Source organism: Aptenodytes forsteri, unplaced genomic scaffold (assembly GCF_000699145.1).
Source record: "Aptenodytes forsteri isolate BGI_AS27 unplaced genomic scaffold, ASM69914v1 Scaffold257, whole genome shotgun sequence".
NCBI lineage: Eukaryota > Metazoa > Chordata > Aves > Sphenisciformes > Spheniscidae > Aptenodytes > Aptenodytes forsteri.
The window spans coordinates 1718537-1733042 of NW_008795194.1; the positions used below are offsets into that span (position 1 = coordinate 1718537).

Consider the following 14506-nt stretch of genomic DNA (forward strand, 5'->3'; position numbering starts at 1 on the left):
CTTTCATATTCAGAGTACAGCAACCTGTGATTTCTCTGCTTCACTCACTTAGATACTTGGTTAGTATCTCTGCAAGAATGTGCACTGGCTTAACAAGTGTTTGTGTTCTTGGGACATCAATACAGTTCTTCCAAAGGGGTTGGCAGGTAAAAGAACTGTGACGGTCAGCGCTCAAAGTGAGGAGGAGCTCCCAGGAGCTCAGCTCCACCACTTATTTCTCAGCAGGAGCAGAGTATCTTCACTTCTCAGGGTTTTTTCTTTCCTTTTTTTTTTTTTTTTTTTACGTTTCATACTTAAAAAAGGAAAAAAAGATGCAAAGATTGAAAGAATGGAGGGAAAGATAGAAAAATCTGATCTGCAAAGAAAGAAAAAAAAGATGACAGGACAAGTTTAGCAATGTCCTATGATATTCTGCTGGTACTTAAAATCTTGCCAGTGTTTTTGCATGAAGCAGAAAAACCTGACTATTGCACTAGTTCTCTTACTTCCTTAAATTTACTCCAGGAAACGGTACAATCCTAAGTTTATCCACTTGAAAAACTTACTTACTTCAGCTATCTAAGGCATTGCACAAATTTGAAGATACAGTGTGCTATTTCATTATCTGCCGCCTTCTTCTCAGACCAACCCCTGTCAGTGACGCTGAAGGGAAATTTGTTTCCTTGCTCTGACACCAATACACACCAGTTCTCATTTCATGCTCATAGTAAGTCTGTTAAGACCCCCTAATGACTGCAAATTGCTATCGTTACTGAGATATTTATTCTCAGTGGAGAAGCATTTCTGATTGCACTTCCCCAGGTTTGTACCAGTGCAGCTCTGCTGATTGCGGTGTAACTGTGGTGGTGTTACACTGGAGTACTTGTGTGGGGAGGGGGCTGCCTGTCATCTCACACTCCCTGGGTAGGGTGGAGAGAGTTATTGCTCCCATTTTACAGGGGGGAAGCCAACAAAGATTGTGAGTGGTTTTGTCCTAAGCCACGCAGAGATTCTGGTCAGAGCAGGTATTTGTACTCTGGTACTCATCGGTCCTGCTCTTCTCACTGGTACACAACTGTTTCTTGATTAGCTGTTTTGCCTATGCGACACTAACTGCTCCTTTCCCTCCCTCAGGTATATTGTGATGTCAGGAACCCCAGAGAAAATTTTAGAGCACTTTCTAGAAACTATGCGCCCTGAAGCAACTTTAAATGAAGCAACAGGTATCTACATGACAAAGGCTGTGTTATTATTGCTGCATAAGATGGTCTTGCTGGGGGAACACCGCAATGTGATGCTTTGAAAAGTAGCTAGTGGTAGTTTTTCCCAGAATAAGAACTATCCACTGCTCTGAAACAACCCCAAGAAAACCTAGGAAATCCAGAATTAAAGATTACAATCCACTCCTCCTAGCCCACTCTATTGTATTTGTAATTTTGGTTCAGAGTAGAACAGCAAAAACTCAAAAGGTGCCAGACCACTCATCATGACTTTAATTAGGCACAACTATAAGGCCAGGACAGAGCATGCATTATCACCCAATGATAATGGTACTCATACTTCTTGTTCTGGATGTCACTTAATACTGTGAACTAGCTTGATACCTCCAGCCATTGCGTTATGCTAATATAAGTATTCCCAGATTTTCATACCCATATCACATTTAAAGTATCACAATTTAAATTACTTGTTTGTGGTACTTTCCCATGTGTAGGGAAAGAAGAATTGTTCCTCAAAAGAGAAGAACTTGGCATACCATGGGCCAAGTCCTGAGAATGCAGGTTGCTGCAGCTGCACTTAATAGGCTGCCTTTCATTAGTGTAAAGAGAACAGAGAATTTACATCTAGGGATATAGATATTTGCTGACTCACTATTAGTGAGTATTTTAATTTTTAAAAAGAGTCAGGCACAAAAAATTCCTCCTAATTATGATAAAGTAATGCAGAGACTTTTGTATTAAGCTACATAATATTGCTTTAGCAAGTTCTTTTTACATTGCAGATGTCTAAGAAGTATATATTCAAAGGCGGTCTTAAATCCAGTTAATCTGTTACTGACCTCATAGTATTGGAGAAACCTGTATAGAGGTCCATAAATAGTGGAAGAATTGAAAGATAACAGAAATCCTTTTACCGTGTGTGTTTTAACCACTTTTAAGAATAAAAAGGATCCTTTTCATAGATACCTGTTTATTAACATTACAAGCAGAATGTTGTTCTTTAAGCCTGCAAGTATATAATCACCAGTTTACTATTCATAGTATGCATGTATTATACATTTTTCTAAAATGAATTATTTTTTAAATCTTTTAAAACTTTTCCCCAAAACATCCAAAGACAAGATTATACCTATATCCTAACGGGATACAAAATGTCACAATTCACAAACAAAGCTATTTTTAGGATATAGAAGCTGAGTGTGCTGGAAAATCGAATTTTTAGCGTATGCATTCCTTTTATTTAAGAACAGTTAAAATCCACTTGGCTCTGGATATTACGCAAAGAAAAAGTCCCACCCTTCCAGAGGTGAATTTTGTCAACTGAGAGATATTTTCCTATATGAATTACAGTGGAAGCAATGATGTAATAGTACATTACACAGTTATCTCACCATATTTTTTCTGACATCCCTTACTTACAGGGTTTTTAAATGTTTCTCTTATCTCAAAAGTTGCACTGTAGAAGTGATACCCCAGGGTATTGTGTTTATTGTTTCTCAGTGATTCCATGTAACACTTGCATAGTTTAAAAGTAAAATAAAGTTTATTCTCACTGCCAAACTTATTCTGGCCTCTGCAGCCAGGCTTTATAAATCCTTCTTGTTGTCACAAATACAAAGATAAGGCAAGCTGGGATTTACACCAGCACTACCACAGGTCATTTTAACAGAAAAAATAGCTTGCTATTTTTTGCCAGAGAAAATGTCAACCATATTGTTCATATGCCTTTTAATGTAAATGTAGCAGCTGTGATACTTTTGAATCAAAATAAAACCAGAAATTTGACTGTCCATTTACCTATTTTAGGTCTTCTGCTCATTGTTAGGAAATCAGCAAAGAATTAAATTATTTGCCTTCTCCTGTGTAGTTTATACTAAATGTGCTGTCTGGTATTGTAGTTCCCTAAAGCCAAATGCAGCAGCACTTCTTAGGTACTCAGTGTGGCAGACCTGATTCTTCTCATGCTAAGATCTCTACACTTGTAGAGAAGTATATCCAAATATTTCACTTTAGCACAGATGGGGTTTTTTTTGGTGTGCCAAATTTCCCTTTGACACAGGCAAATGCCTGTTAACATAAGTGGAATAAAATTCATGCAGACAAGAATAAAAGCTTAATATTTCAGCTCATATTTGTTCATTCCCTATTTTCATACTTAATGCCTACAAACAAAGTGCAAAAAGACCCCTTTATTATCTGCAGAGGGCTAATAATATATTTTAGCTGAAAGAAAACTCTTCCTTGTGATCCCCAAGCTGTTTGCAGGGGCTTAATTGACTGTTTTCTTTCTTCTCTTTTCACAGATTCTGTTTTAAATGATTTTATTATGATGCACTGTGTTTTTATGCCAAATAGTCAGCTCTGCCCAGCCTTGATGGCACAATATCCTTTTGTAAGGAAGAAAAGTTAACATCCCTTTAACAGCTATCCCTGTCGGTGATGAGACTGAAACTTCTCTCTCTCAAGAAGTATATCACGTTTCATGGAGGCTGTGCCTTGTGGGTAGGTTCTCAGTGTCTGACCAAAAGCTGTCCATAGCTCAACAACTCTGAAATGGATAGTGTATACCCATGATGAGATACAGTCCCAGAGCATGAAAACTGCATCTTTCCTGTGCTGATTACTCTTCCAAGGGAAAGAAATGTACTGTCCCTCCACCAGATAAGTGACATTACATAAAAGTTTTGATTACCCTTCCTGTATCCTTTCTGTCTTTCTTGTTTTTTGCTGAACTACAGCATCTAGATTTTAACTAAGATAATTAAGTTTTGGTGATTTCAATGGTCCACTTTATAGATTACAAGCTGCAAACTGCCTTAAGCAAAAGGGTGCCTAAACTAATAGAATAATGAGTAAGTAAGTAGTTCCTCGATGCTGTCATAATAGTTATGAATAAAAATAGTAATAATCTATAATAATAGTCTATAGCAAATGTTAACAAACTGCAAGAAATTTCAATTGCATGCGAATACCTAGGAGATGAAAGCTTACAGTGGATAGCATTGAGAGCTGGAGGTGATTCTTGTACTGTCTCCATGTTTTACAGAAGGAGTCTGAAATGTCCATCAGTCAGTTACTGGCAGATCATTTAGTTTGGGAGCTGTTGGGCACTGAGAGTTTTCCTTGTGCACAGTGACTTGAAGCTATCAAGTGACTGGGAGCATTAAATAAACATATAATGTTTTCTGTTTTATAGAATTCTGACAGGGGTATAATAACTTCAATTCCCTATTTATTTTTTTTAGAATCAGATTGGTGTGAAAGTGTGCTTTCCTTGAAGCTCAGCGGGGCGAGTGACATCTGGGAAAGCTAACACCCTGAAACCACAAAATAGAGCATCGTGTCCTTGTTTGGCAAGCTTGAGAATCCATTTGTGTTACTCCTAGCAAGGACAGTAATTGTTTTGAAAACCTTTGGACCCATAAAACTGGTCTGCAGAAAATTGTTCGTACACCTGAAGCAAACATATTTTCCAAAACCACATAGTTTTGGATATCAAAAGTATTATGACATGCTGTTGCTGACAGCTTTGAGAGGGGAAGAAAAGGGCAGCACTTTTAATGGTTTTTTTTTCTGATTTATCTAGCTTGTATTATTCAATCAGTCCATTTGAGACTCAGGCTTGTCTATCCTCAGTTATAATAGTATATCTCTGATATCCAATAACTGCGAAAATCAGAGGCATAAGCAAAATGTACCTCATTGTTTATAGGGGAAAAGCTTTTCTGAAGATCAAAGTGATAGTGTCACTTATGTATACATATTCACTTGTGATGAAATCTATTCTGAGGAGGAGGCTAAGGCCATGGTCTTAAGTGGGTCATGGCAGTCATCATGCTAATTCTTTTCAGAGAGGAGGAGGAAGGCTGGAAGTAACTGGTATCCCACTGCTTTAGTGTCAGCTTTTCCTAGAGCTGAATTATTGTTTATTTGGTCCATTCTGAATATGGAAAATCAAACTGTGCTCTGTTGATTGTACCATTGAAATTTATTGTTAGAGTTGAAAGGTTGCTAACAAAGCTCATCTTTTTTGAGCAAAATCACTCTACAAAAATGTTTGCCGGTGCTGTGACACTAAGGAGAGATTAGTTATGCTCAGTGAGGAAATTAAAACAGAAAAAGAAAAAGAAGAAAGGTGATTCAGTCAGAGACACTGTTTTTGCTCCAGCTCCAATTTTGAATCAATACAAGTCTATTTTCCTACACCCACTTAGGATACTATTTTAGCTGGCAGCATGCAAGTATGAGTAGAGCTAGACCACTGTAGTGCTTTCAAGCGTAGTACAGGGTATAAATTATTTGGGTTTTCACTTCTTTTACAGCAGCGTTTTGTCATCTGTAAGTTCTTTAATCCTGAAAGGGATGGACGGGTGCACCATTTTGGCTAAGTAACATTATTACTTGCTGCGGATTCAGTGCTTATACTGTGCTGTCTCTTGGCGCACCACTCTTTTTTAGTCATTAAAGTATATGGATCCTGCAATATTAAAAAAAAATCACATACTTCTTTTTTATAGGGAAGCAAAGGGCATGCTCCCCTGTCCTGGATCAGGACATCAGTCCTGTGTGTTGGACCAAGGCCCCTGTTTCCCTCTCTTCCTCACAGAGATGGAAATGGACAAATTCTCAGAGCTACAGCTTGTCAGAGGGAGGCAGGACAAAGCCTAAAAGAAAACTTGAAGTAGAGTGGCACCTCCAAAAGTGCACTTGTGATAGTGCAAGTGTGTGAGCATGTGTGCAGGTGTGCATCTTTAAAAGACCACTGTCTAAATACTTATGAAGTATAAACTCCTCTTTTGCTCTCTGTAGATGACAGTCCTTTAGCATGTTTCTGTATGAATGTTTTGTGAACCTCCTTTACCATCATGCCAGCAAAACAGTTTGCATTCTACTGTAGTAATGAGTGCTGATTTTGTACAGCTCCTGATATGTTCAAGTGTTCCCATGCAGGGAAGAACAGACTTCAGAATCGCTTCCATTTCCTAGCATATGCTAGGAATAGAGTTCAATCTATATATTGGACTCTAACCATGTTGGTGTTGATAAATATTTTATAATTATCTGACACTTGTTGCAAGTATACATGATATTTTACTGCTGATTGCAGTCTGCAGTGAAGTTGCATCCTGTAGGTCCCGTGAAAATGGGAGAACCCTTCGTTGACTTTCCCTGTGATAATGTTAATAAAAGACCAATTAATATAAATGAGCAGTAAAAATACAGAAAAATTACCAGTGCCTGTGGTGAGTCAGTTCATAAGAAACAAAAAATACATTAAATAATTACAGTGTTTGAAAGGTAAAAATGGCCTGAGAAAAATAACTCAGTAGAATATTAAACTTGCTCCCTGAGACATTAGAGCACATAACTTACAATATATTATTTACTTCTTATGACCCTTTGACTTATTTACTCCCATAAATGTACTGACATGTTTAGTTCTCTAGTCATTTTAAACCTTTCCGAATGAAATTAAGATGCAGATTTCTAAAAGTTTGACAGTCAAATGAGTGCCCCAGTAACCCTGGTAGCATGTCAAATCTCTGCAGGGGTTTTGGGGGGCAAAAGGATCATTTGGAAAGTGTGAGTTAATACATACTTTTTTGCATTATATTTTACTAGTATTTGTTAAAGAAATGCTTCTAAATGAGAAGCTTAAAATACATATCTTAGATAATTTTGATTTCTAATTAATATTTTAATTTTCTAATTAATATTTTAAATCTTTTGTTAGAGCAACTGAAAGTGCACCTTGAAAGAATGCTGGACTTCGCTGTGAGTGAAAGAATTTCAGTATTTGAATATTAAACATTGCTATATAATTGGGCATAGTATTATTCATGACAATCCAGAATCAGAATTTTGGTATCCGGAAAGAAAAGTTGAAGATGTAACTGCACTCATTCTGTGCTTACTTTACATTCAGCCATCAGTTTATTGGGAAACAGTTCAAATGATCAACCTCTGATCAGTGAGAAGTAGGCACACAAATTGTCATGTCCTGTTTCTGCTGGGGATTCTTCTTCATTTTCACATAGGTTAAAGGCTGAAATTTTCTCAGTTTATTGCCCATTGTGCCTTTAATTTTTCTTGGTTTCTTCCTTTCAATAAGTGTTACTTTTGGCCTTTTTGCTATTTGCATATTTTTGTAATGTTGATACTTCATCATGAAAAAGGTCAATGAAATGTTTCCCATTTTTTCTTATTGTTTATCACAAAATAACTATCCCAAATACACTTTATTTGATAGAGTGGAAACTTCCGATTTCCTCATATGTAAAATGAGGCTACTACAGAATTTATTATTTTACCCCATGTCTCTATAGTCAGTCTAGGCTGTAAACTTCCAGGTCCCCCTACCATAATGGGACTGAGGTTCACCTTGGGTTACAGTAACTTCTAAAAACAGAAGGAATGACACTGGTGGTTCATTCCAGTAGTCTTCCTCACAAATGGAAGGCTGGAATTGTTAATAAACACAAAGTGAGATTTTTCTTTTTCTTCAACTATGTCCAAAGAAGAACAAGGAAAAATGTCCTTCTTCAGTCTCCACAGCTAATCCTCTTCTCTATTGTTCCAAGTGTCATTTCTGTTCTGCTCCCCTACAGCAACCGTCTCTCTGGTGGGATTGTGATCATTCCTGTGCTCTTTAGAGAATTCACTGTCTTTTTACTTTTTAATATGAACGTGAAAGGTTCACAAGTCTTTATGCTAGCAGCAGTAAGAAATCAAAAGTATATATTGGAAAGTTATGTTTGAACACCCTGAAAATGGTTTGTTGGAAGTCAGTTGTTTGTCAATTCATACTGGTTTTGATATTTTCAATCACTGAGCGTTTTCCTTGACACCGTGGCACCTATCATGCCCAGCCTTCCCAGGGTACAGAGCAGGAGAAAATGGATTATGCCCTCAACAATAAAAGGCGAGTCATTCGACTGGTTCTGCAGTGGGCTGCTTTATATGGAGACTTACTACAAGAAGATGAAGCAGCAATGGCCTTTTTGGAGGTATAAAGGAATCATTGTATCATTGTACTGAAAAGTAACTACCAAGCAAGATAAGCTGAAAGCCTGTTCCCGGTCTGTAGAATTCTGTTGTGAACTAAAGAGAAGTAGGTAATTTCAAAGTGCAAAACTGTTTTCTCAGTTTTAGCTGCAGACAGTATATGCACTACAACAGTGCTTGAACCATTGTCAACCTCTGGACCTCTGAAAATATCTGCCTGAGTTGCAGACCCCTTTAAAGCACTGCATGAGTAGATTGCTTTATAGCAATAGATGAATTTGCTTTTTTTTAGTATTTTCTTGTAAATAGTTCAGAGGCTCTACAGGTTGAACTGGGGGGCTGTTTATGCCTGCCTGAGGTGTGCCAGGAAGGAGCTGGAAGGTTCTTAGTCTACAAAACCAAAAATCCTTTCCATGTGAATGAAAGCTGTACTGCAGCTATTGGAACTTAAGATCTTTGTCTTCAGAACCCTTCTGATCCCTTAAAATAATTTAATTCCTCAGACATTGGTTGTAAGGTCTTTTTGGTAGGTGCCATATCCTTGTATTTCTAAGATAAGATGCACTGCCAATGTCATGTTGAGTCATCGTGATTGCCATTATTATTATATATTGTGTTTATGGAACACAATCCCTGTATGTTACTGGCTGAATGGAAGTTCTTGCCCCAAAGAGCTTAAAATTGAATCTAAGAGTTAGCAGGGGGGAATAGAGAGGGGCCTTAAGTATGACAGACACATAGCAAGCCCACATGGGAAAGCTTTTCATAATAGACAAACTTTGGAGACAGACATAATGTCTTTCATTAGTCCAGAAGTTAAAGAACAATTACTAGTTGCAAGCACATAGATCCTTCTTTGGGTCAGTTTTATGTAGGCGTGGCAGGAAAAGTTCTGAGTAGGGTTTAAAGGAGGGTAATATTGTAGTGGACTGGAGTAGCTGAGAGTCAACAACTCAGTAGCAAATTAACCACTGAGGACTACAACAGCAGTGGGTAAAGAAGAAACTATCATGCCAGACTGTTTGTGAATTTTATAGTCTTTATCCTTGATAATCTGAAAATGCAGTTTTTGCACAAGCAGTCAGTGGTTACACAGTGAGCTAAGGAGCCTCATCAGGCTTCCCTTCTGCATGTGTAACTCTTGCTTTAAATCAGCTGGAGATAAACAAGTAGAAGTAATAGAGGGTTGGGCCCAGCATGTGTTCCTCTATGCAGATTATCATTCTTTATAATCATTAAGCTATCAGATGTCATCTCATAATCCTCTATCCTGAGTACTGCTCATTTACCCCTATAGTTATTTAAAGACTATTCTGTGTCATTTACAGGAATTTTATGTATCTGTATCAGATGATACTAGAATGATTGCAGCACTAAAGGAGCAACTTCCAGAGCTAGAGAAAATTGTAAAGCAAGTGTAAGTACAGTTTTTGCTTCTTTCCTCCCCCCACCCTTTTTCTCAGTAAATAGATGAAAAAAATTTATTGCTTATCTCTATTAAAAATCCATTCTGTGAATGGCACTCAGTCATACAAGAGTGAATGTTTGCATGCGGACTTGTTTGAATGAATGTCTATGGCCCTCTCTTTCCACAACATTCTTTCAAACACCAAACTCTCATTAAAAGGTTGACAGAAGGAATAAGAAATTATGTACACACCATTGAAACTAAACTGGATTCTTATTTCATGCTTACATGGACTTTGTATAGTATTTTTCCTGCCTTGGTCATAGATTAACTATGGTATTATCTAGTCTTTTCATATATGCAAACATGAATATGTTGATATTGTAGTTTGACAAGTGTCTGTGTTGGATAGATGATTTTGTACACAAAATCTTCCAGGTAATATTTAATTATACATTCTATGCTTTACCTTTTTATAGTTCTGAAGAATCTAAAGCACCACAAAAGAAGGTAAGATAATTTATTTGCCCATTTTCTAAAATAAAAGCTTTAGCACAGCAAATCCATAAGCATCTTCTCTTCAGTAATCATGGGCATATTAAAACAACACATTGAGAAATAGCTTTTAAATTTTGCATTGTTACTCTTTTTCCTGACGTCGATAAGAGATCTATTGTAGTTCATGTCTATCCCATAATGTTTCTTTTTGCATTAATGTGAATCCTGATGATTCATTTTCAGCACAAAGTTCTTCTACAGCTGTTCAACACAAGTGATGACAGAGCACAGAAACGCCAGCCTATCAGGGGCAGCGACGAAGGTGAGTTCCTTCCCTGCAAAGTTTTCTTGAGCCACTGAGATTTGCAGTAAATTTGTCTCTCTCAAAAAAATGGTCTAAAAATAAATAAAAGTACCTACCTACAGTTTTGAAGCCTGGCCTGAAGCAAACTCTGTTTGCTTTTGTTAGCCCAACATTCTCCATCATTGATTTGAAGTGCTCCTGGTCTTTTCCCTTAGTTACTTGTGCTGTCAAACACTGTGCTTCCTCAGAGGAAGATGTAAAAACCTTTAAAATAGGGAATGAACAAAACAGGTAAGAACCAGTACAGACACTGTCCATACAGGTAATGGCAGTGCAATAAATAGTGGGTGCTGAAGGTCATGTTTGAGCCTCTGTCTCCCCTACGTAGTTTGAGCTAACATGTACAGCTGTTCCTTTGCGAGATAGGAGTGGAGCAGATAATCATGCAGTGGATCTCTGCCCTGTGGCACACAGCCTAGAAAACAAAATTTGCTGGTTTGCCCTATTGCTATTGTTTGATTCTCTGAAGAGATTAAGGTAAAATTTATGGCAGTGTATCAGAATATCATTTTCAGTTGCACTGGCTTTTCATATTGTCCTTTACTTCAGGCAGGTTAAAGCACTGCTATGTGAACAAAATCCTGAGCTCTGCTGATGAGATCTGTTCATTGTAAACAAAGATACACACCCCTTAAAACACATAAATCTGAGGATTTCTTTGCAACTGTTAGGGCCAGTCTCTCAATGGTTGTTTTGGTGCATCTTCATCACAGAAAATAGCTTCTGCTTCAAGGTGTTTGATATTAAAGGGTAGCTCTTCCTCTTGAACAACAGTAAAAATAAGGGAACAAAATGCAAGGTCATACAGCTGAGAAAGCTGGTAGCATAAATCAAACCAACGGAAGAGCCGTTTCAAAAGCTGGAAGTAACTGCGTATGAGCAGCAGACATCCTGCCAGGCATGCAGCTTCTGTTGTCCGTATCATTGTCTACAAAGAGCGAAACAGTTGCTGCTGCCAGGGAAGTACTACTTCCCGTGTCTGTGTGCACAGGCAGTAGCCGCCCCTTGCGTATGGCTGCACCTTTCTCATTCGTAGGGCAGGCAGCACAGTGAACACTGAAAGTCCACGGACAGCTATAACCCCAGGGGCTGCTTGGCTTGGCTTGACAGCTGAGCTGAAGAAGTATTTTGCTAACTTCTTCTGTCTTAAATTCATGTCACCTAGGGCCGCTTTGCAGGCTAATGTACTATCATATTGATTTCTAGGCAGCCAGAGGCCTAGGTTCATGTATTACTCTGTGAGCCGATTTGTACTGTACACTCAAGTGCATTCTTACTGTTAGGGTATTTTTCTTCATCGTCTACAACATTCTTGATTCAGCAATTACGTACTTGCTTGTAAAAAACAGGTCGCAACACGGTTTGATTTAAGTTCTGGTTGTAACCAAAACTATTTTCAAATCTATTTTGTAAATATGAAAATTATTTTCCTGTAATTAAGAGAGTTTGCAACCAGTTTTCCTGACTCTTGAAAAGAAGTGTTAATTTAAAATATTATAATGTCTGGAACATAACCAAGTGCCAGATTAAATTGGCATCCATAAATAATGTAGCAATACAGAAACACTAGTACTTCATGGTTTACTAAAAGCGCTAGGAAATCAGAGATGTCTATACTAGAAGTTGTAGAACATTTGAGGAATGGGGAGCTATCAAAACTGTAGTGATTTATTGTTGCTTTGTTTAATTTGTGAGGAGTGGTTACTGACGTGAAAGTAATTTGTACAGTAAAGTCTCTGTGGTTGTTACACATGGCATACACAGTGCAATTTTTTTCTTTAGTTCTGTTTAAGGTGTACTGCATAGACCAAACCTATACCACTATCCGGGTGCCAGTGTCTTCCTCTGTGAAGGAAGTGATCAGCGCAGTAGCAGATAAGCTGGGTTCTGGAGAAGGCCTCATCATAGTAAAGATGAGTTCAGGAGGAGGTACTGTATTTGCATCACCTTTAACACTTCTCACTTACAGTGCAGCAGAATGTCGGGAGGGACTGAAAGACCCTGGCTTTTATGGCTTTTATGGCTTTTTCAGTCATGGCTTTTATATTCATGTGCACGTTTGGCTGGTACACAGGTTCTGTCTCAGAGGCAAGTCCTTTCCCTACTACAGGCACAGCCTAGAGCTCACATGGGAGACAGGAAAAATGGAAAAGCTTGTGTATCTGCATGTTACAGAGCAGAGCTACTCTAAGTTTCCTTCACTGTTAAGACTTGTAAGAGTTTTTTAACAACAGAAATAGGAAGTAAGCATGGATAATTTCAGGCTAGACGTATGAATCGGCAACAGCAGAAAGCACTGCAGTGCAGACATTCCAGTAGTGGTCACTATCATTCTGGCCACTCTGTCCACGTAAAACACTACGGAGCAACTTTGTGCCAAGCCCACTGACCTAGCGTTCACGAAGGGTCAGGAGTCAGCCCCCCACTGTAGGCTGTAGGGGCTGTAATTTCCCCGCTATGTGGAAATGGGAGAGTAACTGCAAGGTGAATTCTGCTGGAGAATTGGTGTTGCTGAAGTGCTCTGGTTGAATATGACTGTGTGGACACACACAGAGCTAATGAGAGCTGTGTTGGAAGGCATTTTTGCAAACAGTGATGCCTGCCAAAAACAGCTCACTTCCTGAGAACTGACACCAGGCGGCTCTACTTTTTGCAGTTGCAGCAATTTTTTATTGTCAGATTTGCTGACAGCCAGCACATGCTGGAAGAGACTGTTTTGTAAGTTACTTCATTATCTTTTCTTTACCTGTGATGTGATGCTCTTTTAGAACTGCTATAAATGAGACTTGAATACAGTTGCATTTCACCACCTCCTTATTCAGTTGCTGTCTTCCAAGGCAACTTCTATTAAGAACAGCTTTCCAAATGCTTACAGCTCAGAGAAGAATGAATGGAGTCCCTAATTATGGCTGAATTTTTGCAGGTAGTTCCTAGAGATGGCAGCACAGGCTTCTTGACCTGTCTGTACAGTTTGAGGCTGGGATTCTAGTTCTGTATGCCAGTTCTGTAGGAAACTGGTTTGGGCAGAGCTGCTTGTCACATTTCTTCAATAAAGAGGACCTTGTTGTCATCTATTTTGTATCCTGGACATTGGTTTACTGTGCAAAATTTGTTACCAGAAGGGTGATCTGTGCAGCTGTAGGATCAGTCCTGCTGTAAATTCTACATATATATAATAAACAATCTTTTGTTTCATGTTTACAGAAAAGGTTGTGCTCAAACCTCATGATGTTTCAGTGTTTACAACTCTCAGTGTTAATGGACGGCTGTTTGCTTGCCCACGTGATCAGTTCGATTCATTGGTATGTATGTATGCAGTTCTCAGGAAGTTCAGTTCTTCAGTTTATTTGAACACTTGGCCCTTTTTGCATTATCAGTGCTTTAGGTAAAAACTAGTGGAAACATTCACAACAAAGGGCTTGTCACAGTGCTATGGGATGAGCCCTGAAATTAAAACAAGGTAATGTTGTCATTTCCTAAACTAGAGCAGAAATCCATCTGATCCACATGACAGCACTTGATCCCAGTATTCTCTGTGTCACACTGAGCATTTAGGAAGAGCTGAATATTGTCACTAAGACTTGCAGTAATTCCTGATTACAGAATTATCTCCTCAAGGCCACAGGCATGTATTCTTGAAGACAGATTTTACCAATTAAAGCATTCTGGAGACTTGATTCCAACAGTAAATTCCTTAAAATCTTTTATTTCTCAGCACCACAAAATACTGTGTCAAAATCTCAGATGATTCTAAGTAGAATCACAGAAAATATTCCTGGTATAAAGTCTTGTTTTTTTCTTAGGTAGAATTGTTCATAAGTAGTTACAGTTTATACAGTAATTCTAACGATCTCCATGGGGTCTGCTTTTATAGATTTTGAGTTGACTGTACTTTTTGTTCCTTTTATTTCATTAAAAACAAATGTCATTGCCAAGTCATGTCAGCATGAACTCTATTACTCCTAGCCTTGTTTCAGCCTCCTGTATGCTTTTAACAAGCCACTTAGTATGTATGCCTGATTTCTTTTATAG

At 38.2% G+C, this 14506-nt stretch overlaps 1 protein-coding gene across 1 annotated transcript in view; it reads left to right on the plus strand.

The window, feature by feature from the left end:
• RAPGEF4 (Rap guanine nucleotide exchange factor 4) overlaps positions 1-14506 on the plus strand; it is a 158484-nt gene that overhangs the window by 123170 nt on the left and 20808 nt on the right. Inside the window, exons 17-24 of the mRNA XM_009278582.1 lie at positions 1114-1202; positions 3503-3581; positions 8056-8206; positions 9533-9621; positions 10092-10122; positions 10354-10432; positions 12257-12403; positions 13679-13776. Coding sequence (XP_009276857.1) covers positions 1114-1202; positions 3503-3581; positions 8056-8206; positions 9533-9621; positions 10092-10122; positions 10354-10432; positions 12257-12403; positions 13679-13776 — 763 coding nt within the window. The remainder of the gene's footprint in view (positions 1-1113; positions 1203-3502; positions 3582-8055; positions 8207-9532; positions 9622-10091; positions 10123-10353; positions 10433-12256; positions 12404-13678; positions 13777-14506) is intronic.